Genomic DNA, 27,084 nt, shown 5'->3' with positions numbered 1-27,084 from the left:
GTCCTACAGAACTGAGTGAGCTCCGTCAGGGCCCTTAGCTCCTCCAGGAGCTCATTCCACCAGGTAGGAGCCAGGACCGAAAAATAGAATGCCAACAGAATGCCAACAGAAAGTAGTACTCACCGCAGATCCTTTGGCACCAGGGATTCCATCAGTTCCGGGGTTGCCCTGAAAGCAAGAAGAAGATGAGGGTGAATGGGTTTGCTCGATCCTTCCCCTGCTACCTTTCAAGGGAGCTGCTCAGGCACAGGCTAAAAAAGAAAGAATCTGGGAGCAAAAAGGCACTGTTTTTAGCCAAAGCAATGCATCGAGTGAGAGAGAAGAACGAGACTGGAAAGGGAATGGCTCAAGATCACTGGTATCGATGTCGCTGGACAAAAGGTGTCAATAAACCTAAGATACCTCTGGACAAGCCAGTTATATGGTCAGAAACATTAAAAAAAAGTTCAATTCACACACTCTGACTTGGATGGCCCAGACTAGACCAACCTCAGCAGATCTCAAAAGCTAAGTAGGCTCATCCCTGGTCAGGATTTGGGAAGGAGACATCTCCCAAAGAATACCATGGTTGTGATGTGGTGACAGGCAATGGGAAGCCATCTCTGAATGTTTCTTGCCTTGAAAACCCCATGGGATTGTCGTAAGTCAGCTGAGACTTGAAGGCACAACAAAATCTACGTGACCCTAGTCACCTCCTCTGTAAGGAAAGTGGCAAGGCATAGCCCAATTTCATTGAATCTTGGAAGCTGAGCTGGGTCAGTGCTTAGCAGGGGCCTACCAAAGAAAACCACAGAGGAAGCCAATGGCAGATCACTTCTGCTTCTCTCTTGCTTTGAAAGCCCCTTGCTTCGGGTATGGATGTACGTAAGGGAAGGGGCTCTTCCTCCACAGAATCTGGGAGCAATTGGTGTTTGTGCAAAAATAATGGGAAAGCAAGGATCTCTGTTCAACAATTAATCTCCTGTCAAATTGCTTTCTGCCTACGGCATGACCTGCAGATGCCAGATGGAGTTGCAATAAGTCCAAAGAAGGGTGACCAGTTCTCTGTGCTCCAGGGCTGCCAAATAACATGGCCTGAATACCGGAGTTTCCAGTGATGTGCCTCGGAACACAAGCAGCCTACTGTTTGCTGTTTCCCTTATCTGAAAAATGCAAAGAAGCCTCCCCGAAGCCCCTGTGAGCTCTCAAGTCCAATGCAAATTTGACAGCTGACAAAAATACTGCCTCCCAATCCATCTCAAAATGTTATGAGGTGTGGGGAATATGATGCTGGGAATAATCCTAAGGAGGTCTACTCCAAAATAAGCGCCATGTTATTCAGTGGGGCTTATCGGCAGCCAGGGAAGTGTCCTTAGTCACAGTTTAGCTGATGCCTGTGTAAGAATATACTCTGTTTTGTTAATACTAATACAGTCATTACACCAGAATCTGGGCTCTGGATGGAATAATCGTCATATAAAGTATACTACAGAGAACACACAAACCATGGCAAAACCCAAAGTTTATCTAGACTTCCCCAAGGCCAGCATGATATGAACGGCCACCTAGCTTCCTACCCCAAACTTAAAAAAAAATGCCTGTCCTTCATACCATGTTGGCTCCCACTTATCAAAAACAAGGCAGAGTGAATTTTTTGAGCCATATGTAAATTTTAACTTTTAATAATATAGCCCGCAGAAGGTCAGAGCGGTTAGTGATTGCATATCAACTTGTTAGCAGATTTTTTTGTGCGTAACAGACTTATCCGCGGACATGTTAGCAGGTGGAGTCTCAAGTTAGTGTTCAGTGACTCCTAAGGTTCTTTAATATATGCCTGATTCCAGCAGATAGCAAAATCAGTCCAGAGAAAAACAGTAAAGAAATTAGCTATGCCTTGAGAGGTTGTATGACTTCTACTGTAACGCTGCCATCTGCAGGCAGACCTCTACAATTACACCTAATTGTATGTCTTGAGAGAGCATCCCGTAACAGAATGTACTACTTTGATCTATTTAGATATTTATCCCTCACTTTATTCTCCAATAGAGATCCACAGTGGCTCACAAAATCAGAAGCAGCTGGGATACCAGGCAACATTTTAGCATGAATCTGCCTATGGACAAAAACCAGAAAAAGCAACTAAAGTGCTGCAGAAAGAATGATATATTCAGGATCAGAGTGACTTCTGCCATTGGCTATGCTTGAAAAGCCCTTGATACACTTTTACTAGGTGGAGAGGACTATACAGGTGGAGTGATTCTCCTTCATGCTAAGAAGGGGATGTGCTAGCCTGTGTGTGTGTGTGTGGGGGGGGGGGATATGAATTAATGACCTCCAAAACATTATGTTGCTAACAGCCTTGTTTTGAAAACTAAGGCTTGTGGCTTCCTTGATTGAATCCACCCATCTCATGTTGAGACTTCCTCTTTTCCTGCTGCCTTCAACATTTCCCAGCCTAGCTGATCACAAAGAAGATCCCAAAAATTATGCAGCCAAAGCTGGATCCCTCATTGTTTTTTGTGTTCTGCCAATTAGAGGCTCAGCCAAAATAATGGAAAGCCTTTTGTGGTCCAATGGCAGGGATTTTTCTTCCAGTGCAAAAAGAAAAAGGATGCCCATCTTTTGCAAAAGTGGTATTAGAGGATGCTGGAATAATGTCCAGCAAAGCCTGGGAAGTCTTTTAGTCCTGGCCTTATTAATAAAGCCATGCCATTTCTGAACACCTCCACCCCACAAGGACCAGGTGTGTCCTGCTGCCTACTTGGAGAACCAGATACTTACCGGAGCTCCTGCAGGTCCAGGTGAGCCAGGGCTTCCAGATTCACCTCGGGATCCTTGAGCGCCCTCGGGGCCACGAGCACCAGTGGGGCCAGCTTCACCCTGCAAAGAGAAAGAGAGAAGAACATGAGGGCAACATCCCAGCTGTGGTCATTAGGACCCTAAAGCAGTGGTCCCCAACCTGCGGGCCGCGGCCCGGCGCCGGGCCGCAAAGGCCATGGCGCCGGGCCGCGGCTCCCTCTCCCCGCCCCCCAACCCCCGCAGTAAAAAACTTCCCAGGCCGCAAGCCTGCGGCCCGGGAAGCTACTTACTGCGGGAGGGCGGGAAGAAGGAATCAGGTCCGGGCCGCGCCCGTGCAGGCCGCGCCGGCGCGGCCCGATCCACGGGCGCGGCCCGCGGGTGCGGCCCGATCAGCGGGCGCGGCCGGGCGCGGCTCGCGGGTGCGGCCGCCGGGCGCGGCCGGGCGCGGCCCGATCCGCGGGCGCGGCCCGAAGCGTGGGCGTGGCCCGCGCGGGCGCGGTCCCTGCGGCCGCGGCCCAATGCCCTGCCGGTCCCCAGCCTAAAAAAGGTTGGGGACCACTGCCCTAAAGGACCTTTCTACGAGCATCCAAACCTGTGTACCACCTGAATGCAGAGCAGAACGTAAAACTTTGGAACCTTCCGCAGCAATAAGATACTTAGCCATCACCCAGAGGGCCTGAAGCCCACTGGCCTATTTGATGCTGGGCGGTGGCTTTCTGTAACTTTGGTCCTTATAACACGATCCCACGTTTGTCCTACCCTTGCAAAATACAGATCTGCTCTGAGTCATGTGATGTATTTATTTATTAAATTTATTAATTGCCGCTCTTGGGCCAGCCGGCTCACAGCAGGTTACAAGTAAAATACAGTACAATAAAATGGACTAATACAATAGTCAATGAAATAAAACTCTCCAAAATTTCTGGCTCCGTGGCCTATCTCAAACTAATGCCTCAAGATAGGTGCTTGAGGGAGGGGCCAAGTAAGATCTTCCTGGCCCTAGCCTCAGCCAAATGACTCGTGGAAGAGCTCCGTCTTGTAGGCCCTGCAGAACTGTGTTAGTTTTGTAAAGGCCCTCAGCTCTTCTGGGAGCTCATTCCATGAGGTAGGGAGGGGCCCTGGCCCTGGTCATGTGTACCAACAAGGCCCTGGCCCTGGTCATTTGTACCTCATGCGGGCCAGAGGTCACCAACCTCTTGGAATCATGAGCTCTGCAGGGGGCATAAGGAGTTAGATGGTCCCTCAGATACACTGGGCCCAGACTACGCTTGATCTGGTCTGATCTCGGAAGCTAAACAAGGTCAGGCCTGGTTAGTATTAGGATGGAAGACCAGGGCTTTCTTTCTACATCTACTGGACTACCAAGAAACCACCTTGCTTTTCTGCTATGGAAACCCAACATCCTGCAGCAGATTCTGGAAGGTGGACATGCAGAAACACTGCTTTGAACAAAGAGTGATCTAAAACATTCGTTAACGTCCGTAACAAACCGCAGTTTGTAGTCACAATTGAACCACAAACTATGGCTTCTTTTCATTTTAAACCATGATTTCAAGGCCAGATTCACAGTACAAGTTAGGATCTTGGTTTTAAAAAGAAGGCACTAACTATGTTTTTAATTTTTTTTTAGATAGACCAATCATTTCAAGCAGACAAGCAGAAGTGGTTAATTATCAAGCTGGAAACAAGGGGACAGGGAGTGAACAGGTCCGAGGATCCACCATGTTCATCCTCATAAAAGCAAACCCTGGTTTACTGCTGCATTATTATTCTGTTTGTTGAAGGCCAAACACTCCTTCAAGCCAAACTGCCCTGAGAAAACATAGAGCTTTTTTCTTTGCTACTAGCATGAAGTGGTGTGATTTTTATGGTTTCCTCCCAAATGGCTCTGGGGTACTTCTGTACAGAGGCAAAGGATATCTAAGAAAACTGGTTTTTTTTTTTTTGGGGGGGGGGGGAGGAGGGAATCCTTAATCCCAAAATGGGACCGAGAAAATACTACAAATATTTTACCACATGTCCTCTTTTTTTGTGTGTCCGTCCATTTTGGGGCTTAAAAAAAAAACCTGATGAAAATGTCCTCTTTGCGGGTTGGAAAATTATGAATACTCCTAATTAGTAGCAATTATTATAGTTGAAATAGTAAGGGTATTTAAAATGAGATCTGTCACAGGGATCGCTTGCTTGAAGTAGTCAGTTGGGAAATATGCCCTCCTCCTTGCGGTTCAAAACATGGTAACCCTAATTTTACCCCAGCTCTTGCTGCTACCTCCTCCTCCTCCTCAAGCTTATTAAGTCGAAAACAAAATATTTAGCTGCACTCCATAAAATGTGTCTCCCTCCTTTCCTGTTAAGGGTGAATTATTAATTTCTCCCTGCCCCCAATATCCATTGTGCCTTATCACCTGTCAAAAGTGAAAGCTTCGTCTTCTTCTTCTCCTTCTCTCTTCCCCCGCCCCCACCCCATCTTACTACAGGGAGTAGCAGTGCTCTCTCTCAACCCAGGAAGCCCCCTCTTCCATCTTTTTATAATGAGGACACTGATTGTTATTGAAAAGCCATTGTCAATTCCTGTCAGACATTCCACAAAAGGCCTCAGTTCCCTTTCAGCACACACACACACACACACACACACACACACATACACAACACTCACACACAGCCCCTTCACTGTCTGGTTCCCATAGAAACCCATCCTGGGGTGGGGGGAGAATCAGCAACCTGAAGCCATACACCACGTGGCAATGGGGGTCCCCAAGGGAAGGCCCCTCTTTCTTTTCCTCCTTGCCCTGGCGGACCCCACATTAAGGAAACCAGATATGCTGAGATGAGGACCGTTTAGCGTTCTGGGCTGCTAATGTCTCTGAAAGAGGAGAATTGCCAGAGCGGCTGGTTATCTGATGGTCCTGACTGCTCTGGACACAAATCTGAGCTTCCATTCAATCCATGGCAGAATGCCCCCTGGCTTGAATCCAGTCAGAAGTTTACCGTCATCCGTTCCTATTGCCTGGGTGATATTCAAACTGAGAAGGGCTTCAGCCATTACCAACTGAATGTTCTCACAATTAGCTGATCCCTGCATCATGTAACTGTATAAAAGATTCAGGTGGAGAAAGTGAGTGAGTTCCACCTTCTAAACATTGTAAGAAGAACTGCCAGTTGAAAGGAGGAATGATTGAAAAATGGGAATTTAAGAGGACATGTTTCTTTGGTAACAACCGAGACCAGAGGCGTCAAGATTTCCTGCATTCTGCAGAGGGTTGGACTAGATGACCCTGGAGACCCCTTCCAACTCTATGATTCTATAATACTATGATTCTAGGTCTCCACAGACACAGTTCAATCTTATATATGAGCAGGATACCCAGCCAGAAAAATCGTTTAGGATTTGTGTCTGGCTAGTACTTCAATAATGTTTGAGCATACAGCCAACAGAAGATGCTCACAAGCCTTATACCCGATCCAATCTCTGTTTCCTTAAAAGCAGAATAGTATTTGTGGGTCTTTAAAATGTCATGCTTCTCTGGGCATCGTGTATGTTTCAGAACTTCCTGTACTAGTTTTACAGCTGACTTACCAAGTTTCTTTCCTAACCACTCAGCATATAATCTGGGAAATACAGTGGTAAGACTGTGCAGAAAGCCGTATGAAAAAACTAGGGTTAAGATCATCAAAATGAAACTTGGGGTTCTTTTGAAATCACTACTGATCTTGAGACTACAGAGACTGGGGAAAAATGACATTCAGCAGGGCAGACTTTATGGTATACCACAGAGTCCTAGAGCGATCTCACTCAAAGTCCTAGAGTGATCTCACATCCCCACTGAGCTCCCTCACCTCTTCAGGAATTTCTAAAATCAGACTGGCAATTCTATTCAATCAGATCTAACTACTGCAGTGATTTATGGCAATCCTAGACTTTTTATGGAGCTACAGAAAATCAGACCAGTTATTCATTTTCCAGCTAAGAGCATTCCTCGGATATATTCCAAAAAGAGCATGAATATTTTAAAGTCCTACTGCAAATTATACTAATAAAGAGTTATCACTTAAGAAAAAGTGTGGGTTTCATCTGTTTGGAAAACAATGAGTTTGGAGCCCTCCTAAATTAAACAGTACTACGTTGTACCAAGTCCCTGTCTCCACCATACAGTCTCCATTTGACAATCCAGCTGTAGACTGGAATGAAACGGAATGTAATTTTCTTACCCCAGTGACTGGGAACTTTTGTAAACATGCAATCTCCTTTTTAATATATAGGACAAAATTAATAAAGTACTCCGAATAAAATTTCAGAGATGAAGTACCATTTTCCAAAGAAGTCTACTAACAGTTAATTTATTTTTATTTATTCATTTGACTTATATACTGCTCCACACTGTGACATATTGAGGTTGTGGGTTTTAAAGTATGGAGATGTTTCAAGGCTGAACCTTTCGGCATACTTAATTTGTAGTGTTTCCTGTGCTTTTTCTTTTTTCCACCAGCCACCCTGATTCTCTTTTCCCTTTGAACTTTTTCCTCTCCTTTTTCTACATTCCGTATCTTGGATGGGCCATTTTCATTCCTTCTGGGCTTCTTTCTGCATTCACAAGCTCCCAGACATGTATGCACAAGCCTTTTATATATATTTGTGACTTTTCCTGTCGTTTTCGTACTTCTCAGGCAGGGGAATCTGACAAAATAGTTCTAAGCTTCCGCACTGTGGCATTGAGGGGAGGAGAGATCCCTGCAGTTGTTTTAGTATCATTGGAGGAGGGGGGGAGGAATAGAACTCGCCAGCCAGCGGCAGAAAAAACAATAATGTGATCTTGGAGTACGACTTACCTTCGCACCTGGTGCACCGGGGAAACCTGGCGTTCCAGAAGGGCCAACGGGTCCCTGAACAAAGAAATAAACCGGTTTCAATCAGTAAGATGACAGCAGAGCAAAATCTTTTCAATTACATAGAATCACTATGAAAAGATCAGAATGCAGATTCTAACAAGGATGAACATTTCATTTAGGATTCCGGTTCTTACAGATGAGGGAAAAAAAGGCAAGGTGATGTTACTTTTTCTGGTCATGCTTGTAATACAGAAGTATCGCAGACTGTGACTGGATGTTCCTGCTACTGTCAGAGTTTTGGATGTTGCTACCTTGGGTATTCTTTTTGAACAAAAGTGTTTGTGTGTGTGGAGGGGGGGATTAAATCGATAAATAAAACAAAACAACCCTGAGATGGCCTAATGTAAGCACCAAACAGAACTTGTGAGGGGCCTGGTCACATGACGCATAGGACCAATAGACTACAAGCCAGCAATCTGACTTAGCATTCCATCTTACATGATGCCCAATTACATGCTGGGCACTGTCTGCTTCCACCTGTTTTTAAAATGCTGTTTTATGTACTTTTGTTCAATGAAGCACCTATTTGTCCTCTTAAAGGTAAAGGTAAAGGTGTCCCCTGTGCAAGCACTGGGTCATGTCTGACCCCAATCATTACCGTTTACCCTCCAGCAAGCTGGTACTCATTTTACCGACCTTGGAAGGATGGAAGGCTGAGTCAACCTTGAGCCGGCTGCTGGGATCGAACTCCCAGCCTCATGGGCTGAGCTTCAGACTGCATGTCTGCTGCCTTACCACTCTGTGCCACAAGAGGCTCTTATTTGTCCTCTTACACTGTTCTTAAAAAAAATGCAAATCCACTTCCTGGTATACCTATCCATTCCTGGCATTTTGGTAATAACCCAGTTAATACATGATACACAGTTTCAAATGCAAAGTAAGATAAATTAATATACATTTAGGAAGAACATATTTTTTAAAAAATTACTTACGGGTGGGCCAGCTGGTCCAGGGAGACCATCGTTACCACGAGCACCCTGCGGGAAAAAAGGGAATCAAAAAATTAGAAAAAAGGGAGTTAGAAAATCAAGCAGCAGGTAGTCTTGGGAAAAACCTTACAGCAGGGATTCCCAGGGTTCCATGAGAGCTCCCCGTGGGCTGCCTGGCCTTTCCCCTATGTCCTGCCTTAATGGGCTATTCCCAGCATTGCCATGAAAGCAGGGAACTGGCTGCTTCCATTGACCTAGGGTTGGCATTCTTGTGTGGTTACCATGCCCGGGAAAGGGGGCAGAGCCTGGACACGTACTCCAGCCCCAAACCGCCTCCTTTTTCTCCCCCCCCCCCAGTCCTCCTCAGATATGGCAGGGAGGCATGGCAAGCTGACATCATTTCCGGCCGGGTTCCGAGGCTCCTCAAAACCTGAATAGTATTTCAGGAGCTCCTCCGTGGTGAAAAGGTTGAAAAAGGCTGCCTTAAAGTGTCAGTATATCACTGGTGCGCATTTGTAGGCACATGTTAACATCTACATGAGCATGAAATATTGGCAGTTTCATGAGTCATCCCTAGCACCCCTTCAGTGGCAAAACCTCATCTTTGTCTCGTAGGGTCTATTTATTTACAACTTTCTTTACATAGTTTCCCCACAAAACAATGAAACTTTTGATAAAAGCATGTCTTAAAAAATTAAAGAACAAAAAAATATTGAAGACTTAATACATAAAAAGGCCACAAAATACAAACAATATAATGATGATTTTTAAGCAGAGGCTGGATAGCCATCTGATGGAAAGGCTGACTCTGTGAAGGTTCAAGGGGAGGGCAGGTGACAGTGGATGAGCGATAGGGTTGTGAGTGTCCTGCATAGTGCGGGGGGTTGGACTAGATGACCCAGGAGGTCTCTTGCAACTCTATGATTCTATGAGGGCACAGAAGCCTGCTGTAAGAGTGAGGAGGTGGGGAAGTTACCTTCCTCAGTCACGACTGTGGTCATGCCCCTGGGGACTCAAGCCTTAGGAATAAAATTCAAGGGTAAAGGGGTACAGATCCTATGACCTGTCAAACCCCAGCTAGTAATGGAAAGCTTTTCAAATCCAAGGGAAGGCATACGGAGGGATTTGCCAGAAAGTTTTTCCCAGCGGCGGTGCAATAACAGAATAGGTGAAGCTTTCTGCCTGGCAGTTCTAATCTCCCAACCATGCAGGAATCCTGAGGAGGGCCTCCCAAGGGGAGCTCTGAGATAAAACAGCCTCCGATGCTAATGGCCTGACACCTTTGCCCTCCTGTAACTCAAGACTAATTGCCTGGCAGACTTGTTTGGGTCCCAGGCAGCCAGCCAGCCAGCCAGAGAGTTCAGTGGAAAAGGGAGGAAACAAGGCCACACAAAGGATACGTGAAGTAAGGCACCCAAGGGAGCGACACCACGTACTATTTGATCAACAAAAATAAAAGTGGAAACCGGTGTTCAGAGGAAGAGCCCGTGCTTTGCACGCAAGAAGTCCCAGGTTCAATCTCTGTTAGGGTTGTCAGCTCTGAGTTGGGGAATACCTGGAGTCTTTAGGGATAGAACCGGGAGTGGGCGGGGTTTGGGGCAGGGAAGGGCCTCAGTGGAGTATAATGCTATGGAGTCCACCCTCCCTAGCAGCCATTTAAATCAGGGGAACTGATCTCTGTAATCTGGGTAGGGTTGGCAGCTCTGGGTTGGGGAATACCTGGAGTCTTTGGGGATAGAACCGGGAGTGGGCGGGGTTTGGGGCAGGGAAGGGAATCAGTGGAGTATAATGCTATGGAGTCCCCCCTCCCAAGCAGCCATTTAAATCAGGGGAACTGATCTCTGTTGCCCGGAGATGAGCTGTAATTCTAGGGAATCTGCAGGTCCCACCTGGAGCCTGGCATCCTTAGTCTCTGTGGTTACAAGGATCCCAGTTGCAGGGAGGGAGGAAATGCCCACCAAGGCTAGGCTGACAATCCTCAGATGGGGCCTGGAGTTCTCCCAGAATTACAACTATCTCCGAATTGCAAAGATCAGTTTTCCTCTGTGGGCTAAAGAGGACAGACTCTATGCCAGTCTTTCTCAGCTTTTCTACCCCTGAGAAACATTCTGCAGGCTTCCAGAAACTGCAGAAGTGGCACGATTGTGCAGAACCTGGTTGGGAAGCATGACTGTGTCCATGCCCACCCAGGGTCCTGCCCCTTCTCACTCCCTGCAGGCCCAACACTAGCCATGGGAGGGGGGGAGGTCAACATGACCATATATGACTATATATATGACCCAATAAATGTTTAACAATTTTTTAAAAAAATTAAAAATTAAATAACTCCCACCCATTCGGGAAACCCTTCCGGCATCACCAGGAAACCCCAGGGTTTCATGAAACCTTAGTTGAGAAAGCCTGCTCTATGGTATACCAGAGATTCCAGAGGCAGCTCCTCCTCAACCCCACTCTCCTTCCGCCAAACACACAGGCTCAGCTTCCAAATCTCCAGGGATTTCCCAGGTCACAGTTGCCAACTCTAGTAACATGGACCAGTGGTTTGACTCCATAGAAAGTAGCTGAGGATTCTTGAGAAAATTCTCATTGGTCTCTTTGCCCCTCCTGTTAGTCCAATGAAATAGCATGTGCTTACTCCCTGTCTTACCCTAACAGCAATGAAGCTAGCCAATATTTAGCCTTGGAACAAAGGCAGGATTTGGGTGGGGTGGGTAGGAGTAGTTTGTCCCTTTTCCTGCTCTGCCAGTTTACATGAGAAGGGAATTATCTGTACACTCAAACCTGAGTAGATTCAACATATTATTGGATCCCAATACAGCTAGGGTTACAAACCCCCTGGTGGGGCGTGGAGTTCTCCTGGAATTATAGTGCATCTCTGGACTACAGAGACCAGCTCCCCCGGAGGAAATTTCATCTTCAAAGGGCGGACTATGACATCACAGGGTTGCCAGGTCAGGGGACCTCCTGGCAACCCATTGCTTTGCCTGCCAGCTCCTGATGGGCTGATGCAGGGATGCCAGTCTGCAGGTGGCATTAGGGGATCCCCGGGTATTACAGCCCATCTCCAGGCAACAGATATCAGTTCCTCTAGAGAAGGTGGACTCTATAGCACTAGACTCCACTGAGGTCCCTCCCTGCCCCAAAGCCTGCCCATTCCCAGCTCCACCCCCAAAGTCTCCAGGTATTCCCCACCCCAGAGCTGGCCACCCTTTGCAGATGAGAGGAAATGGGATTTACATGGGGTGTACATGGGCAGTGACATCACATCCAGTTTAAAAAAGGAAAAAAAGAATGGAAATAACTTCAAGGATGCTCAAGGATTGTTTTGTTTTGGGTTTTTTTGTAAATCCATGACGTCACTTCCGTTTTTTACCTACAGTCACATCAGCATGCCGGTGTCATGCCGGACTGCCAATCCCCACCCCCTGCTTGCCGGGTGCAGCCTGGTAACCCTACACTACATCCGTGCTGAGCTCTTTCCCAACTCCACCCCTCCTCAGATCTCCATGAATTTCCAAAGGGAGGGTGGGTAGTTCTACATGATTCTAACCCACTTGCCGGAGTGACTGCATTTCCACCCCCCTGCAAGGATTTGCAAGGCTACTTCAATCTCTCCCTCTTCTGTTGCTTTCTCCCCATTTAGAGTAGTTTGGGAAGGGTATCCAACAGGGCTGCTGCTAAAAGGGATAAGAAGGAGACAATCTGCCCACGTTTCTCTTCAGTGGCTAGAAAAACTATAAGCCTTTAGGCCAGGGGTAGTCAAACTGCGGCCCTCCAGATGTCCATGGACTACAATTCCTGGGAATTGTAGTCCATGGACATCTGGAGGGCCGCAGTTTCACTACCCCTGCTTTAGGCTTTTCCTTCCCTCCCTCCTGGCCCAAAAGTGTTGATTCTGCTCCACTCCAGACTGTATTTTGACACCTTCTCCCCCAGGATTTTTTAAGGGGCTTGGAATATTGCATGGGAGGGGGCTTCGTCCAGAATAAAAGAGGGCTTGACTGCATGCGCAGCATGTGGCCCTCTGGATTAAACCTTTGGTCTGCCACAGTGACACAATTCATTCTAGCTGAAGCCTCATTAAAAAGCTCTTTTCACATCCAGATGGCCCCTTGGCAATTCCTTCATAAATGCCATTAGTCGAAGCGCTACCCAGGAGAGCCAGCGTTCCCACACACTCTCACCCAAACAATTTAGGACAGAACTATATGCAATTATCCTCCCCTCACCCCCAAGGCCTTTATTTCAGTCCTTAATGTGGGGTCACTGTGGGTGGCAGGTAGTTGTGAGTTTCCTGCATACTGCAGGGGGCGGGGGGTTGGATTACATGGCCCTGGAGATCCCTTCCAACTCTGTGATTCTTCTTTCCAAAGGAAGAAGAAGAAGAAGAAGAAGAAGAGTTGGTTCTTATATGCCGCTTTTCTCTACCTGAAGGAGGCTCAAAGCAGCTTACAGTTGCCTTCCCTTTCCTCTCCCCACAACAGACACCCTGTGAGGGAGGTGAGGCTGAGAGAGCCCTGATATTCCTGCCTTCCCATTCCTCTCCCCACAACAGGCACCCTGTGGGGTGGGTGAGGCTAAGAGAGCGCTGATATCACTGCCTGGTCAGAACAGTTTTATCAGTGCTGTGGCGAGCCCAAAGCCACCCAGCTGGCTGCATGTGGGGGAGTGCAGAATCGAACCTGGCATGCCAGATTAGAAGTCCACACTCCTAACCACTACACCAAACTGGCTCTCTCATGGTCCCTTCCTTCCAAAGGTACATGGTTCTCACATGCTGCAGGAGAATGGCTGGCTGCCCTAAAGACACCCAGTTTCATGGCAAATGGAGAGCTCAGCCCTACTGTCCCAGGTCCCAACACAAACCATTATACCACAGTGGCTTTTATCAGGTAAAGCAGGGGCAGATGGCTGTATGAGAACTATAAAGAAGAGGCCAATTACGACAGCCTGCTATAGCTGGAGGCAGGGTTGCCAGCTCTGGGTGGGGGAATATTAGGAGACTTTAGGGGAGGCTGGCATCCCTAACAACTTTGAAAACTCTCCAGCAGGCTTTCTCAACCAGGGTTTTCGTAAAACCCTGGGGATTCTTGGCAGCCCTGGAAGAGTTTTCCGAATAGGTGGGAGTTAATTATTTTTTATATTTTTAAAAATTTGGTATGACCATATATAGTCATGTCAACTGCCCCCCCACTCCCAAAATGGCCAATAATGGGCCTGGAAGGGGGAAGGGGAGGGGCCACGGGTGGGCGTGTCCCCAGCTCTGCTTCCCAACCATATTCACATCACTTTCACGGTAAAAAAGTTGAGAAAGGCTACTCTACAGCAGAGGTAGTCAACCTGTGGTCCTCCAGATGTCCATGGACTACAATTCCCATGAGCCCCTGCCAGCACTTGCTGGCAGGGACTCATGGGAATTGTAGTCCATGGACATCTGGAGGACCACAGGTTGACTATCCCTGCTCTACAGGGTCACCATAAGTCTGCTGCAACTTGAGGACTAAAAATTAATTAAAGGGACAGGAGATTTTTCTTTCCAGCCCTGCTGACAGGCTGCCCACAACTTAAAGCAGCAACAAGGACACAGCCTTCCTCAAGGGGGCTGGCCTAAGAATCTCGGAGGGGTCAAGACGAACCATTTTTTTGAGCTACTGGTTGACTCAGTTTGCCTCCACATTCTGGTTTAGTGCAAACAGAAACGCTTGGCATAGAGTTTCCCTGCAGAGCTTTCCAGCCAGCCAGCCCCCCCCCCTCCAGGAGCGGGGCCCACGTGCTCCACAAATGGGCAAAGGGAATTTCACGCTACATTTATCACAGTCTCAAATGACAGGCTGAAATCTCTGGAGATGGAAGAATGGAATGCTGGAAATGTGCCCGGGCGTGATGTGTTCCGTCTACAGGTTTGCTAAACTGTGCACAGTTGTGCCTGTAACTACGGCTTTGTTTTACAACACAGCCATGTGGCTCTCCCTGTTGTTCAGTGCGACGCAGCTGAACATTATGGGGCAATATACTAGCCCTCGCAGTTTGCCTAACTGTTGTAGGGTGCACCCAGCTTTACTGCTGTCCTTACTACTACTGCGTGTACAAGGGTTGTTGTTGTTTTTAGGTGCGAAGTCGTGTCCGACCCATCGCGACCCCATGGACAATGATCCTCCCGGCCTTCCTGTCCCATTCCCCGGAGTCCATTTAAGTTTGCACCGACTGCTTCAGTGACTCCATCCAGCCACCTCATTCTCTGTCGTCCCCTTCTTCTTTTGCCCTCAATCGCTCCCAGCATTAGGCTCTTCTCCAGGGAGTCCTTCCTTCTCATGAGGTGGCCAAAGTATTTGAGTTTCATCTTCAGGATCTGGCCTTCTAAAGAGCAGTCAGAGCTGATCTCCTCTATGACTGACCGGTTTGTTCACCAAGGGTACTCTTGCTAAAAAGCACAACTCCCAACTCCCAGCTTTTGTCTTTCCCAGACACTGCCTATTAAATCTCCAGCTCCTGTAGGACAAAAGGCAGGCTTTTGGCTCCTCTCTCCTGCTCCCTCCCTCCCTTCTCTACTGTGGTGTTTTCCAACCTATGGATCTGGACCCAAAAGTGAGTTGCAAGGGGGTTTCAGGCCCTCCCTCATGGCCAACCCTTGGCCCTGCCCATTACTCTCTTCAAGATCTTGGAAACCAAGCTTGGACCCTGTAAAGAGTATTGTTCACGTCACACGACAATTTTACTGAGGCCCGGGGAGGGGGATAGTCTTTTGCCGAGGGGCATCACCGCTGCCGCCTGAGCCCCTGCTCCACTGGCTTTCCCGCCAGCACCCCTGACTTCCCACTGCCTGCTGGGGGGCGCTGCCAGCAGCAGCTGCGCAGTGCCACGCCAAGGGGGAGCCCCAGCCATGGCGGCCGCTGGAGAGCACCAAAGGTGAGCCGGTGGCAGAGTGGCAGGGCAGCCCCCGAGGCAGCAGCCGGGGAGGAGGACAAGCAGGAGCTGCGGCCCAGTACCGGACCGGTCTCCGGACCGAGGATTGGGGACCACTGCCTTAGTTGACACCTTTTCTTGACTGCATATATGTGTTGGTCAATTAAAATGTGTGCAGATGGTTACTAAAACGAGTTTCTTAGAATTTAAGTGGGGATCAGAGGGAATAATGAAGAAGAAGAGGCTGGTCAAAGGCTGGAATGCAACCTCCAGGTGCAAGGGCTATATATGCCAGAATGTCACATGTATGGAGTTTATAATGGGGGCAGCGGCGTCCTTTGTGCAGTGTTCACTTGAACTGTCTTGGGTGAGGGAAGTGCTATATCAGGCCTGCGGCCAGAAAATTTTATTGGGGAGGGGATGAGTACATGGGTGATGAGCAGTCGTTATTTATTGTCTCTGCTTTAATTCAACATGATTTTACACACACACCCCACAGGCTTTTGTTAAACCAGGAGGATTCTTCAGCCCTGCTAACTGCTAATCCCATTCTAGTCAACTGCACAGAGAATTCAAATCGGGGAGATTGATGACAGGATTCATACATTTTTACCTCAGCATCTTCCTTTTTTACACTTATCTGGAAATTTTATGACATGGTTCACACCTATTTACCTCAGCTCCTTCCTTTTTTTACACTTATCTGGAAGACTTATGACACGGTTCACACCTTTTTACCTCAGCTCCTTCCTTTTTTTACACTTATCTGGAAGATGTATGACACGGTTCACACCTATTTACCTCAGCTCCTTCCTTTTTTTACACTTATCTGGAAGATGTATGACACGGTTCATACTTTTTTACCTCAGCTCCTTCCTTTTTTTACACTTATCTGGAAGATGTATGACACGGTTCACACCTATTTACCTCAGCCCCTTCCTTTTTTTACACTTATCTGGAAGATGTATGACACGGTTCACATCTCTTTACCCCAGCTCCTTCCTTTTTCAAACAGAGAATGCACATCTGGAAGACTTATGATAGGATTCATGCCTTTTTTTACCTCAACTTCTTCCATGTTCACACAGAGAATTTACACTTGAAAGACGTGTGGCAGATATCATGCTAACCCTTAGTGCTGATTGGAGGGTCATGACAGATGATTTATGAGGTCTGGCCCCTTTTGGAGCCATTGTGGCCTTTGGCCTGTGGTGTATGTGCCCATGTCATTGTGACACGCTAATTTTACTCAGCTTTGCACAAGGAGGGAGCAAAATGATACCTGCAGCAGTAGGGTAGGTCACCCTGGAAAGAGTGAGCACAGCAAGGGAGAAAGGTTTTGCCACTGGCAGCACAGATTCTGGTGTGCATTCAGTAAAAGCCACAAAAGACTAGGCCCCATTTTCATGACGGAAACATTGCAGGAATGTTCATACTCACAGCAGCACCGGATGGACCAGGACGTCCTCTCTCTCCCGGAAGACCACGAGGACCCTAAGAAATGACACGGAGTAAAGTCAGAATAGAGATTGCATCCTTACAAGCCCCTACAGAGCAGCTTTCAGTCTGCCATAGAATTCCATTTTGCTACTTTACAACTGATTGTCAAAACACACAGGTAAGATTGTGGGTGCAGACCTCACCTGGATGGCCCAGGCTAGCCCAATCTCATCAGATCTCTGAAGCTAAGAAGGTCAATATTTGGATGGGAGACCAACAAGGAATTCCAAGGCTGCTACACAGAGCGAGGCAATGGTAAACCAGCTCTAAACCTCTCTTGCCTTGAAAGCCCTATGGGACAGCTGTGATTTGACAGCATTTTCCATCACCAAGCACGTGAGCATACAGGTATGGATTTAGGGATTGCAGGAACTCCATTGGTTTGTGTACAAGGCACCAGGGAGTGCTGCATCCTCAAAAAGGCACTACACACCTACACACAACCCCATGCTAATGCAGGCTGGACCGAATACCAGCAGAGATGAAAGGTAAGGTCTGCCAATTGAGTGGTGATGGAGTGGTGTTTAGGGAAATAATTGCAACCTTCTAATTGATCATGCGGTTATTGGAATTTGGCGTTAGCTCTATAGTAGAGACCAAGTGCTGAGCTCTCTTTCTGTATTTCTAACTTTTCATTCTAACCTTCCAGACACGCTAAGAAATTCTGTTTTGACTAAGATTCTAGGTCGCTGTAACATCACATCCTTGATGGAACAAGGTCTGGTACAAGCAAGTGCCAGGATTGTTTAGAGAATAGGCTTTCTTTATTATAAGCTTGAAGAGTTAAGTGACCCCATGCCACGTCAGGAGCTCCAGGGCTGGCCTGGAGACTTTGGGGAGTGGTCCTGGAGATGACACTGAAGGAGTTGCATGATTTATTGATTGATTGATTGATTGGACTTATAGCCCGCCACTCCCGCAAGGCTCGCGGCGGGTCACATAATAAAAATCACATAAAACCCCAATACATTAAAATCATCCTAAAAAACTGACACACCCCATCTAGCCCATTGGCTCAGGCATCAAAGTCAGTCCTATGAGGTAGACATGAGGTAGGTGTAGAAAACCTATTTAAACCTCTATTCTTTGCACAGGTTTCTGGTGAGCAAGTGTTCCCTGTGACGTTTTCCCTCTCTGTCTCTGTTTTTTCTATCTTGTCCTTATGCACCAGGCATGACCTTGAAAAAGCATGTGGCAACTCTGCTGAGGCAAACCAAGGCCCATTCTACACAAGCTAGATAATGCACTTTCAATGCACTTTAGAAGTCTATTATCCTGTTCCACACAGGAAGATCCAGTTGCAAAAGCACATTGGAAGTGCATTATCTAACGTGTGCAGAATGGGCCCAAGTCTCGGTTGGACAGAAAACTGTAGGACAACTCTACTCATGTTGCTTTGGGCTCCTTAGAAGGGAGGTATAGAAGTAGAAGAGTTGGTTCTTATATGCCGCTTTTCCCTACCCGAAGGAGGCTCAAAGCGGCTTACAGTCACCTCCCACTCCTCTCCCCACAACAGACACCCTGTGGGGTGGGTGAGGCTGAGAGAGCCCTGACATTACTGCTCGGTCAGAACAGTTATATCAGTGCCGTGGTGAGCCCAAGGTCACCCAGCTGGCTGCATGTGGGGGAGTGCAGAATTGAACCCGGCTGGCTGGCCAGATTAGAAGTCCGCACTCCTAACCACTACACCAAACTAGCTCTCAAGTAGGCTTGGGTGGTGTAAATGGTGGAGATAAGTGGATGTTCCCCCCCCCCTTTCACTTTATATGGACAGTGTCCGCTCATTGTGTCTGTGTCTTTAGCAGTCTGTTGTCAACAATAATCAATAAGTGGTTTGTACTCACCATGGGACCAGGAGAACCACTCTCACCTGCAGACCCAGCTTCACCCTAGAACAAAAGGCAGCGATAAGCCAATCACTATCATGTCTGCATCACCAAATACCACTAGAGGGAATGTACCTGGAACAAACCAAGCCTTCTTTTGCCATTCTGGGTAGGAAAGCGCTGGAGGGCACTCCACTAGCATCTGTGACTACATAGACTACAACAACCTATGGGTGACTGCAAATCTAAACCAGCAACAGATTTTGGGTGGGAAGGCGGGAGATGAAAGGAGGACTAGGAAGGACAGTTACTTCTAAATGCTCCTCCCTTTCCATGTTCCCTTCCTCCATGCCTGATACCATCTGAGCCAGCAGCTAGAGAAAGAACATCTTCCCAGAAAGAACGTACTGCTGTTTAATTGCTGGACAAATGCAACCTCGCTTGAAGAAGTGAGCAGTGACTCATGAAAGCTCATTCACTGCCACAAATTTTGTAAGTCTTTAAGGTGCTACTGGACTCTAGCTCTTTTCTACAGTAATCTATCACGTGTAGCAGTTCATGAATTTCTGCAATCCTAAGTCTTATTACACTGCTTATTAGACATCTCATCCTATCGATTGCATTGACATATACTATGTAATTCACCTTCAGCCTCAGTGAGAAAGGTGGATTATAAATAAAAGAATAAAAAGAATACAGTTTCCAATACAAGTTTAACCAGTTGTTAGCAGTGGGATTTTACCTTAAGACTAAATCAGAGTATGATAGATTTGTTTGAAGAAGAAGAGTTGGTTCTTATATGCTGCTTTTCTCTACCCGAAGGAGGCTCAAAGCGGCTTACAGTTGCCTTCCCTTTCCTCTCCCCACAACAGACACCCTGTGAGGGAGGGAAGGCTGAGAGGGCCCTGATATTCCTGCCTTCCCTTTCCTTTCCCCACAACAGACACCCTGTGAGGGAGGTGAGGCTGAGAGAGCCCTGATATCACTGCCCGGTCAGAACAGCTTTATCAGTGCCGTGGTGAGCCCAAGGTCACCCAGCTGACTGCATGTGGGGGAGTGCAGAATCAAACCCGGCTCGCCAGATTAGAAGTCCGCACTCCTAACTACTACACCAAACTTGGCCCCTTGCAAGGAGCCAAGGGAAAGAGCCTGACTGTTTCTTACAAACAGCATGGATTTCTTAACGGATAACCTGGAGGGTATTGGAAAGACTGACTTCTCTCTTACCTTAGCACCAGCAGCACCAGCCTCTCCCTTGGAACCATCCAACCCAGGGTAACCCTATGGAAAAGAGAGCAATGCATAAATGTCACATTTGAATCCCATGCACTCAAGTGTAAGAAGGACAGGTGATTTGGGTTTGAAACCACATTATAATTCTTGCTTACTTACTCTGTGTCCTTTCACTCCAGGGAGACCTGGGGTCCCAGGGAAACCTCGAGCCCCCTAAAAAGGAAATGAAATTCATTCAGCTCTAAAGCACCATCGCTACTCCAGTGTATGTTTGTTCGTCATAGTTTAAAACACAATAGATAAAGAGGCATTTGCTGAAAAAATTGCTTCCGCTGCGTAAGAATCTATCCGACAGGAACAGCGTGACACTGAAACCAAACACCAATCTTCTCATGTTAACCAGCAGACTCTCTAGCTCTTTATCCTTTCTCATGTTAACCAGCAGACTCTCTAGCTCTTTATCCTGTCTCATGTTAACCAGCAGACTCTTTAGCTCTTTATCCTGTCTCTGATGATAGTGTGAGAAACATAAGGCCATAAGGAGAACCCTGCTGCCTGCTGCTTGCTCCTCCCCTTAAGCAGCCGATGGATCAGCAAGCCACCCAGAACATGACAAGATGCGCCAAGCAGAATTATGACGTAATTCACTGATGTCATAACCCCAATTCATGACACTCTGGATGAATCTTAAGCAGGCCTTATCCCATATATGCCTTGACCTGGATAGCCTAGGTGAGCCTAGTTAGATTTTGGAAGCTAAGCAGGGTTGGCACTGGATAGTATTTGGATGGAAGATCTCCAAGGAATATCAGGGCCATGATACAGAGGCAGGCAATGGCAAACCACCTCTGAACATCTCTCGCCTTGAAAAGCTCATAAGTCAGTTGAGACTTGATGGCCTTTCCTCCAACAGCACACACACACACACAATGTATCTCAGAATGCTTATTTATGAATTGAGTACCAAATTCTGGTACTGTATCCAATTGTGCTCTCTTCCCTCCCATACACACACACGCAAACACATGGAGAGAAGACAAGCACAATTGCATACAGTACCAGAATTTGGAGTTAGATTCATAATCCAACATTCTGAGATTCTTCAGTCCTTCTTTAATAGGCGATTTTTAAAGAGAGGTTCCCTTTAAAGAAATATTCTAATAATTTCAGCTGTGTAGATAGCAGGCTGGCTCAAACACAGCATTTCCAGGGGCGGAAGAATTTCCGCCTGCACAGCGCAACTTTCTTGCTTACCCCCTCTACCCCAAATGTCCTGTGGAGATGCTGCATTAGAGCCTAACTGGTTTGAGCAACAACTGAAAGGAACATTTCCCAAGCAGTAAGCCCCATTTGATAGACCTCCATAGGATTCTGAGTAGGCCTTCTTAGGGCTGCTCTTGAAATTTGCTAAGCATGGGGACTAGAGTGGCTGTCAGACTCCCAGCAATCATTCGACAAGGATGCAGTAGCTGATGGCTTCTGTTTGCCTTGGTAAGGACAAAGCCCTTGTGCAAAGCGTTATGCAAGTTAGCTTAATTTGCACAATATAGACAGGCCATAGAGTCAAACTTTCCTTGTTGCTGAATTGGGGCCACCATCACAGATTTCTTTCCCCCAGATAATATAAGCCCTTATCACTGATAACCTTCCATCTATTTCAGATCCTTAAGTATCACCCATCACTGCAGGAAGGAGTTTGCTGTATGCTAGACCTCTGAGAGGCCTCAGTTCCAGGCCAAATCAGCTACTAGCTCTGAACAGATTTACCACAGTCCAAGTCTTAGATTAGGTTTGTCAACCTCCAGGTGGTAGTTTGAGATTATCTGGGATTGCAAGTGGTTTCCAGGCAACAGGTCAGGTCACCTGGAGCCATTTTGGAAGGTGGGCTTTATGGGTTTATATCCCAATTAAGGCCTTCCCTCCCCAAAACCCAATCTCCAGGTATTTCCCAACCCAGAGCAGTCAACTCTATTTTAGATCCAGTTATGGATTTGCGATAAGGCAAGCTTTAGTTCCAGTCGTTAAGTCTGGAAATGGGCCATCTTCGGTGACTTTTGATGCAAATAACTGCACGTTTTCCCCAATTTAACCAAACTGCTCACTAGAAATCTAGTATCTAGTCAGCAGTTAGGTTCAATTGGGGAAAATGTGCAGTTATTTGCATCAAAAATCACCGAAGATTGCCCATTTCTCTAAAACTCTGCCTTGTTTAGATCTCAGAACCCACACAAGGGTTTTTGCTATGCTAAGAATTATGATTCTGTCTTCACCCTATCCAACTTAGAGATAAATAAAATACAACATTTATTTATAGAGGGTGCTCCTTAAAACAGTGTCCTAGTTCAGTGGTCCTCAACCTTTTTATCACCGGGGACCACTCAACGCTTGCCAATTTTACTGAGGCCCGGTGGGGGGGGGGTAGTTTACTCCTCTACTCTCAACCACTGCCCTAACGCTCTCTGATCGCTATGGTGATGTTTAAACACCCCTTCAAAATAAGATACAGACACGCCACAACAATGAACATAAGGAACATTTTATTTTCATGGAAATTTTAACTCATGACAATGACAAATCAATGGGAACCCTGAGCTTGTTTCTCTGCAACGAGATAGTCCCATCTGGGAGGGATGGGAGGCAATGACACCCAAAGTGTGTTGTAAAGGGCCGGGGGGGGGGGATGAAGTAAAGGGCCGGGGTGGGGGAGAAGGCGTCCTTCGGGGCCCACCTCCAATTAGTCGATGGTCCGCGGCCCACAGATTGGGGATCGCTATCCTAGGTGACTACCTAATTAACTGGTTAGATAAACCTCTAATTAAGAAAGCAGTCTGACAACTGTACCTTCCATCATGTTAGTACATCCAAATGGATGAGCACTGATATTGGCAACATGCCGAACAATTCCTTACCTGTGGCCCAGGTGGTCCACGCTCTCCAGATTTGCCCGGTTTGCCTGCTTCACCCTGAAAAGGGACACAAAAGAAAACTTTTTTTTTTTCCCTACCTTACCCAATATATTTTAAGCCTTCATTTCCTCCAAGGAAATCAGGGCGGTATACATGTTTCATCGTCATGATGGCTCTGTGAGGTAGGTTTAACTGAAGAGTATGTGAACATGCTCTAGGTCAGGGGTGGGCAAACTGTGGCCCTCCAGATGTCCATGGACTACAATTCCCATGAGCCCCTGGGAATTGTAGTCCATGGACATCTGTAGGGCCACAGTTCACTCACCCCTGACTTAGGGCATTCAATGAGCTTCCTAACTGAGGTGGGTTTGAACCCAGGGCCCCCAGATCCTAGTCTGACATTCGAACCACTCTGCCATACTCCTGCCCAAGAAGAGATTGTCAGAATTCCCCAAAGAAAACCCAAGCGGATAAGCCAAGCCCAGCCCATGATCCTGTTCAGCTCAGTGCCTTCTCTCTCTAACCCTGGTTACACTACACGCATCACACAATAAATATTAATAATAACACTTTTCTGTGCTAACCTGCCCAGTTTCTTGGGAAGAATTGAGATGCATCCACTTCCCAGTGTTCTGGTCAGACAATACGAAGTCACCAGAACGACTGACAATACTAAGAAATTGCTCTGTATCATTTAAGATTTACGTTTGCTTCAATTTAGTGAGTACTTCAGATACAACCTATAAATAACTGGATTGAGAGTTTCCTGTTTGGCACTGATTCATAATTCCATCCCAAACTCAGTTCCCATCACCACACATTCCTGATGACAGGCTACGGCAGCTAACCTCTAGGTAGCAGCCGGATATCTCCCAGAATCACATCTATCTCTAGACCAGGGGTAGTCAACCCATGAGCTTACTTCCTATGAGCCCCTGCATTTGCTGGCAGGGGCTCATGGGACTTGTAGTCCATGGACATCTGGAGGACCACAGGTTGACTACCCCTGCTCTAGACCACAAAGATCAATCCCCATTGAGAAATGGCAACTTTGGAAGGTGGGCTGAATAAAATTATAAGCAACTGTGGTCCCTGCCCCCTACAGACTCCCCTGACAATCTGCAGAAATTTCCCAACCCAGAACTGGGAACCCTGTATAATATTAACTATGTTTAACTTTTTTATTTGTCTTGACATAACTGAATACGTAGTTCTCTCTCCATCATCAATGATACTTAGCTAGCCTGTGAGTTGGGGAAGAGCTCAAAAGTCAGTGACTATGACCAAAACTACCCTGCAGCTTTTCAAGTTCTCCAGAACTCTTCAATGGGCTGCTTGCTTTAAAAAAAATGCTTTCCTACGTTAAAAGGACCCTTCAAGTTGAACTCCAGGGTTGCAAGCGATGGAGTGGTTAGAAGAACCTCTATCTGTACTAAGTGGAAACTACCCCTCAGTCATAACTCAGACCAGGCCGTAACCTTGCCCAGTTCCCTGGAACATGGGATCTCTATCTCCCAAGCTGTTAGTGGTAGACATTCTGGTTCAATGACGTCTGATCGAGGATACTCACATCGTCGCCAGGTTTTCCAGGTGGCCCAGGTGGCCCACGGGGACCCATCGGACCCTAGAGAGAAAAATACACAATGAGTGCCATAGAAGATGTTTTATGATGGCAAACTCCAAGATCAGCACTCTGTTTCCTAGTGGGCTGTGAGTCACAAATGAAAAGGACAAGCTCTAGCCCTCAGCTGTTTTGAGCCTGTGGGTGGCTTTAGAACCCTGACACCGTGTGGCGGGTGCAGGCACAAAATGGCTGCCATAGGAGGCAGAACTAGCCACAAAATGGCTACTACAGCTTACCTTCACGTTCAATAAAATCAATCACAATAATAAAATTATGATAAAATGCAGTTTAGGAAAATCCATCGCCATCCCCCCACCCATATGATTATTTTCCAATTCCAAGCAGGCCACTTATATGACACAATTAAAGTTCATTAAAAGCCAAGCTACCACATAAAAACTGTTCCTTACTTTCAAAACAATATATATATATGTAGATTCAAGTGTATATCACTAAAAAGCTTTAGCAACTTTCCCGAGGGGCGAATTTCCATCCAAAACCGTTCTTTGGTTCCCCTGCCGTCTTATAGTGGCTGGCTGACTTGGAAGCAGTGAAGCAGGGGTTGAAGTCAACAAGATATGCAACACAGGGTTGCTGCTGAAAAAGGCAGCCTTGCGTCAAGTCCTGTAATATTTGAACAGGCTTCCTGGTCTACTCACATCTGCAGTGTCAGTGATGTGGAACACAAAGTGCATCAATATCGCACAGTGGAAATGCAAAGTGCACCAATATGACACTACAGGAAAGTCCAGGAAGACTGAATGGAAAGAATGCAACACGGGGCTGCCATTTTCAGCAGCATCATGTTGACTTCCTGAAAGACCTGGCACTATAAATACTGATTTTATGAACTTAGGTAGATTAAGAGTGGGTGGGCAGGAAGGGATGTGCCAGTGTTTGTCTCTTGTGGCCCTTCCTTACATTCCTGGGGAATTGCTGATCACCACTGTGGGATAGTAAGTGAATTCCCTTCAGGCCAGGCTGGATTCTGGAGATTTTTGGTGGGGAGGGATCACATGGGCATGGAATCGGGGTCACTATGGGTGGGCAGGTAGTTGTGAGTTCCTGCATTGTCCAGGGGGGTGGTCTAAATGACCTTGGAGACGCCTTTCAATTTGATGAATCTATGATTCTATCAATACTGGCTATTCTGAAAGCATTTTCATAGGCAACATAAAAGTATATTATAAGATACCACAGCTTTCCTCAACACATGGATAATCTCCCAGTAAGCTCCATGTCAGAAATCTTGAAAGCAGCTCTGCTACACACCAACATTCCACCCAAAGATGGATTATAAACTATTAAAAATGCTCTCTGTGATGATAAAACAATACTGCATTGACTGTCCGCATGACACTACACAACAGCTTGAATTCCAGTCTTGAACTGTCCTTGCACAAACTCTTTGCTGTCTGCTGACTTGGAAGTAAAAGCAGTTACATCCTTTCTGTCTTTTTCCACATGTGAAAGAGACAGTATAAGGCAGGGTTAGTCAAACTGCGGCCCTCCAGATGTCCATGGACTACAATTCCCAGGAGCCCCCTGCCAGCATTCGCTGGCAGGGGGCTCCTGCGAATTGTAGTCCATGGACATCTGGAGGGCCGCAGTTTGACTACTCCTGGTATAAGGTGTTGCTTTGGATTAGTTTCAAAATTAAATCAGACCATTTGAAAAAAATTTTGTGCATTCTACTGATCCATACACTTTTTGCTGAGTTGTTACAAGCTATAGCCACACACTGCATGTTGCTGCAGCCACTGCACTAACGTAAGTCCATCTATCCCTAGCTGACTTACAACAACACTTATCTCCCAAGCCCAAGCACTTTTCCCGCATTTGAAGCAGACTGACACATGAATCTATCTGCCTTCTACTGAATCCATCAAGGTCCACCAAGGTCAGGCTGGTAGCAGCTCTCCAGAATCTCAGGCTGAGGTTTTCCACATCATCTAATATCTCATCCTTTAAATTGGGGATGCCAGGGACTGAACCTGAGACCTCCTGCATGCTACAAGAAGAGCAATTCTGCCAGACCCAACAACTTCCAACACAACATAAACCTGGGTATAGACCAGTCTATACAGGAAATTCACTTTGCCGTGCCTCAAAGTGATAGATACATAAACCCACTGATCATAAGCCAGATACTACTTTGAACACATCCCATGAGCCATCATCTGTAGTCAAGCTATGCAATACCGAAGAAGAAGAAAAGCTAGTTTTTGTACCCTGCTTTTTACTACCCAAAGGAGTCTCAAAGCAACTTACATTCGCCTTCCCTTTCCTCTCCACACAACAGACATCCTGAGAGGGAGGAGGGGCTGAGAGAGCTCTGAGAGAAGTGTGACAGACCAAAGTAAGCTGCATGTGTCTCAAAGCTGCTTACAATCTCCTACTCTTCCTCTCCCTACAACTGACACCCTGTAAGGTAGGTGGGGCTAAGAGAGCTCTGAGAGAACTGAGACAGGCCCAAGGTCACCAAACAGGCCTCATGT

At 46.8% G+C, this 27,084-nt stretch overlaps 1 protein-coding gene across 3 annotated transcripts in view; it reads right to left on the bottom strand.

Annotated features, from left to right (window-relative positions):
- Positions 1-27,084, bottom strand: part of COL2A1 (collagen type II alpha 1 chain) — a 91,917-nt gene that overhangs the window by 44,149 nt on the left and 20,684 nt on the right. For all 3 annotated transcript variants that reach the window (XM_077329148.1, XM_077329149.1, XM_077329150.1), the window contains 10 exons: positions 24,533-24,586; positions 22,966-23,019; positions 20,216-20,269; positions 20,051-20,104; positions 18,842-18,886; positions 16,938-16,991; positions 8,598-8,642; positions 7,606-7,659; positions 2,761-2,859; positions 124-168 (listed from right to left, as the gene is read on the bottom strand). In XM_077329148.1, the coding sequence (XP_077185263.1) occupies positions 124-168; positions 2,761-2,859; positions 7,606-7,659; positions 8,598-8,642; positions 16,938-16,991; positions 18,842-18,886; positions 20,051-20,104; positions 20,216-20,269; positions 22,966-23,019; positions 24,533-24,586 (558 nt within the window). The remainder of the gene's footprint in view (positions 1-123; positions 169-2,760; positions 2,860-7,605; positions 7,660-8,597; positions 8,643-16,937; positions 16,992-18,841; positions 18,887-20,050; positions 20,105-20,215; positions 20,270-22,965; positions 23,020-24,532; positions 24,587-27,084) is intronic.

This window comes from Paroedura picta, chromosome 3 (assembly GCF_049243985.1).
Source record: "Paroedura picta isolate Pp20150507F chromosome 3, Ppicta_v3.0, whole genome shotgun sequence".
Classification (NCBI taxonomy): domain Eukaryota; kingdom Metazoa; phylum Chordata; class Lepidosauria; order Squamata; family Gekkonidae; genus Paroedura; species Paroedura picta.
Note: the sequence above shows the minus strand (reverse complement) of the source record. Positions and strands in the feature narration are given on the sequence as shown.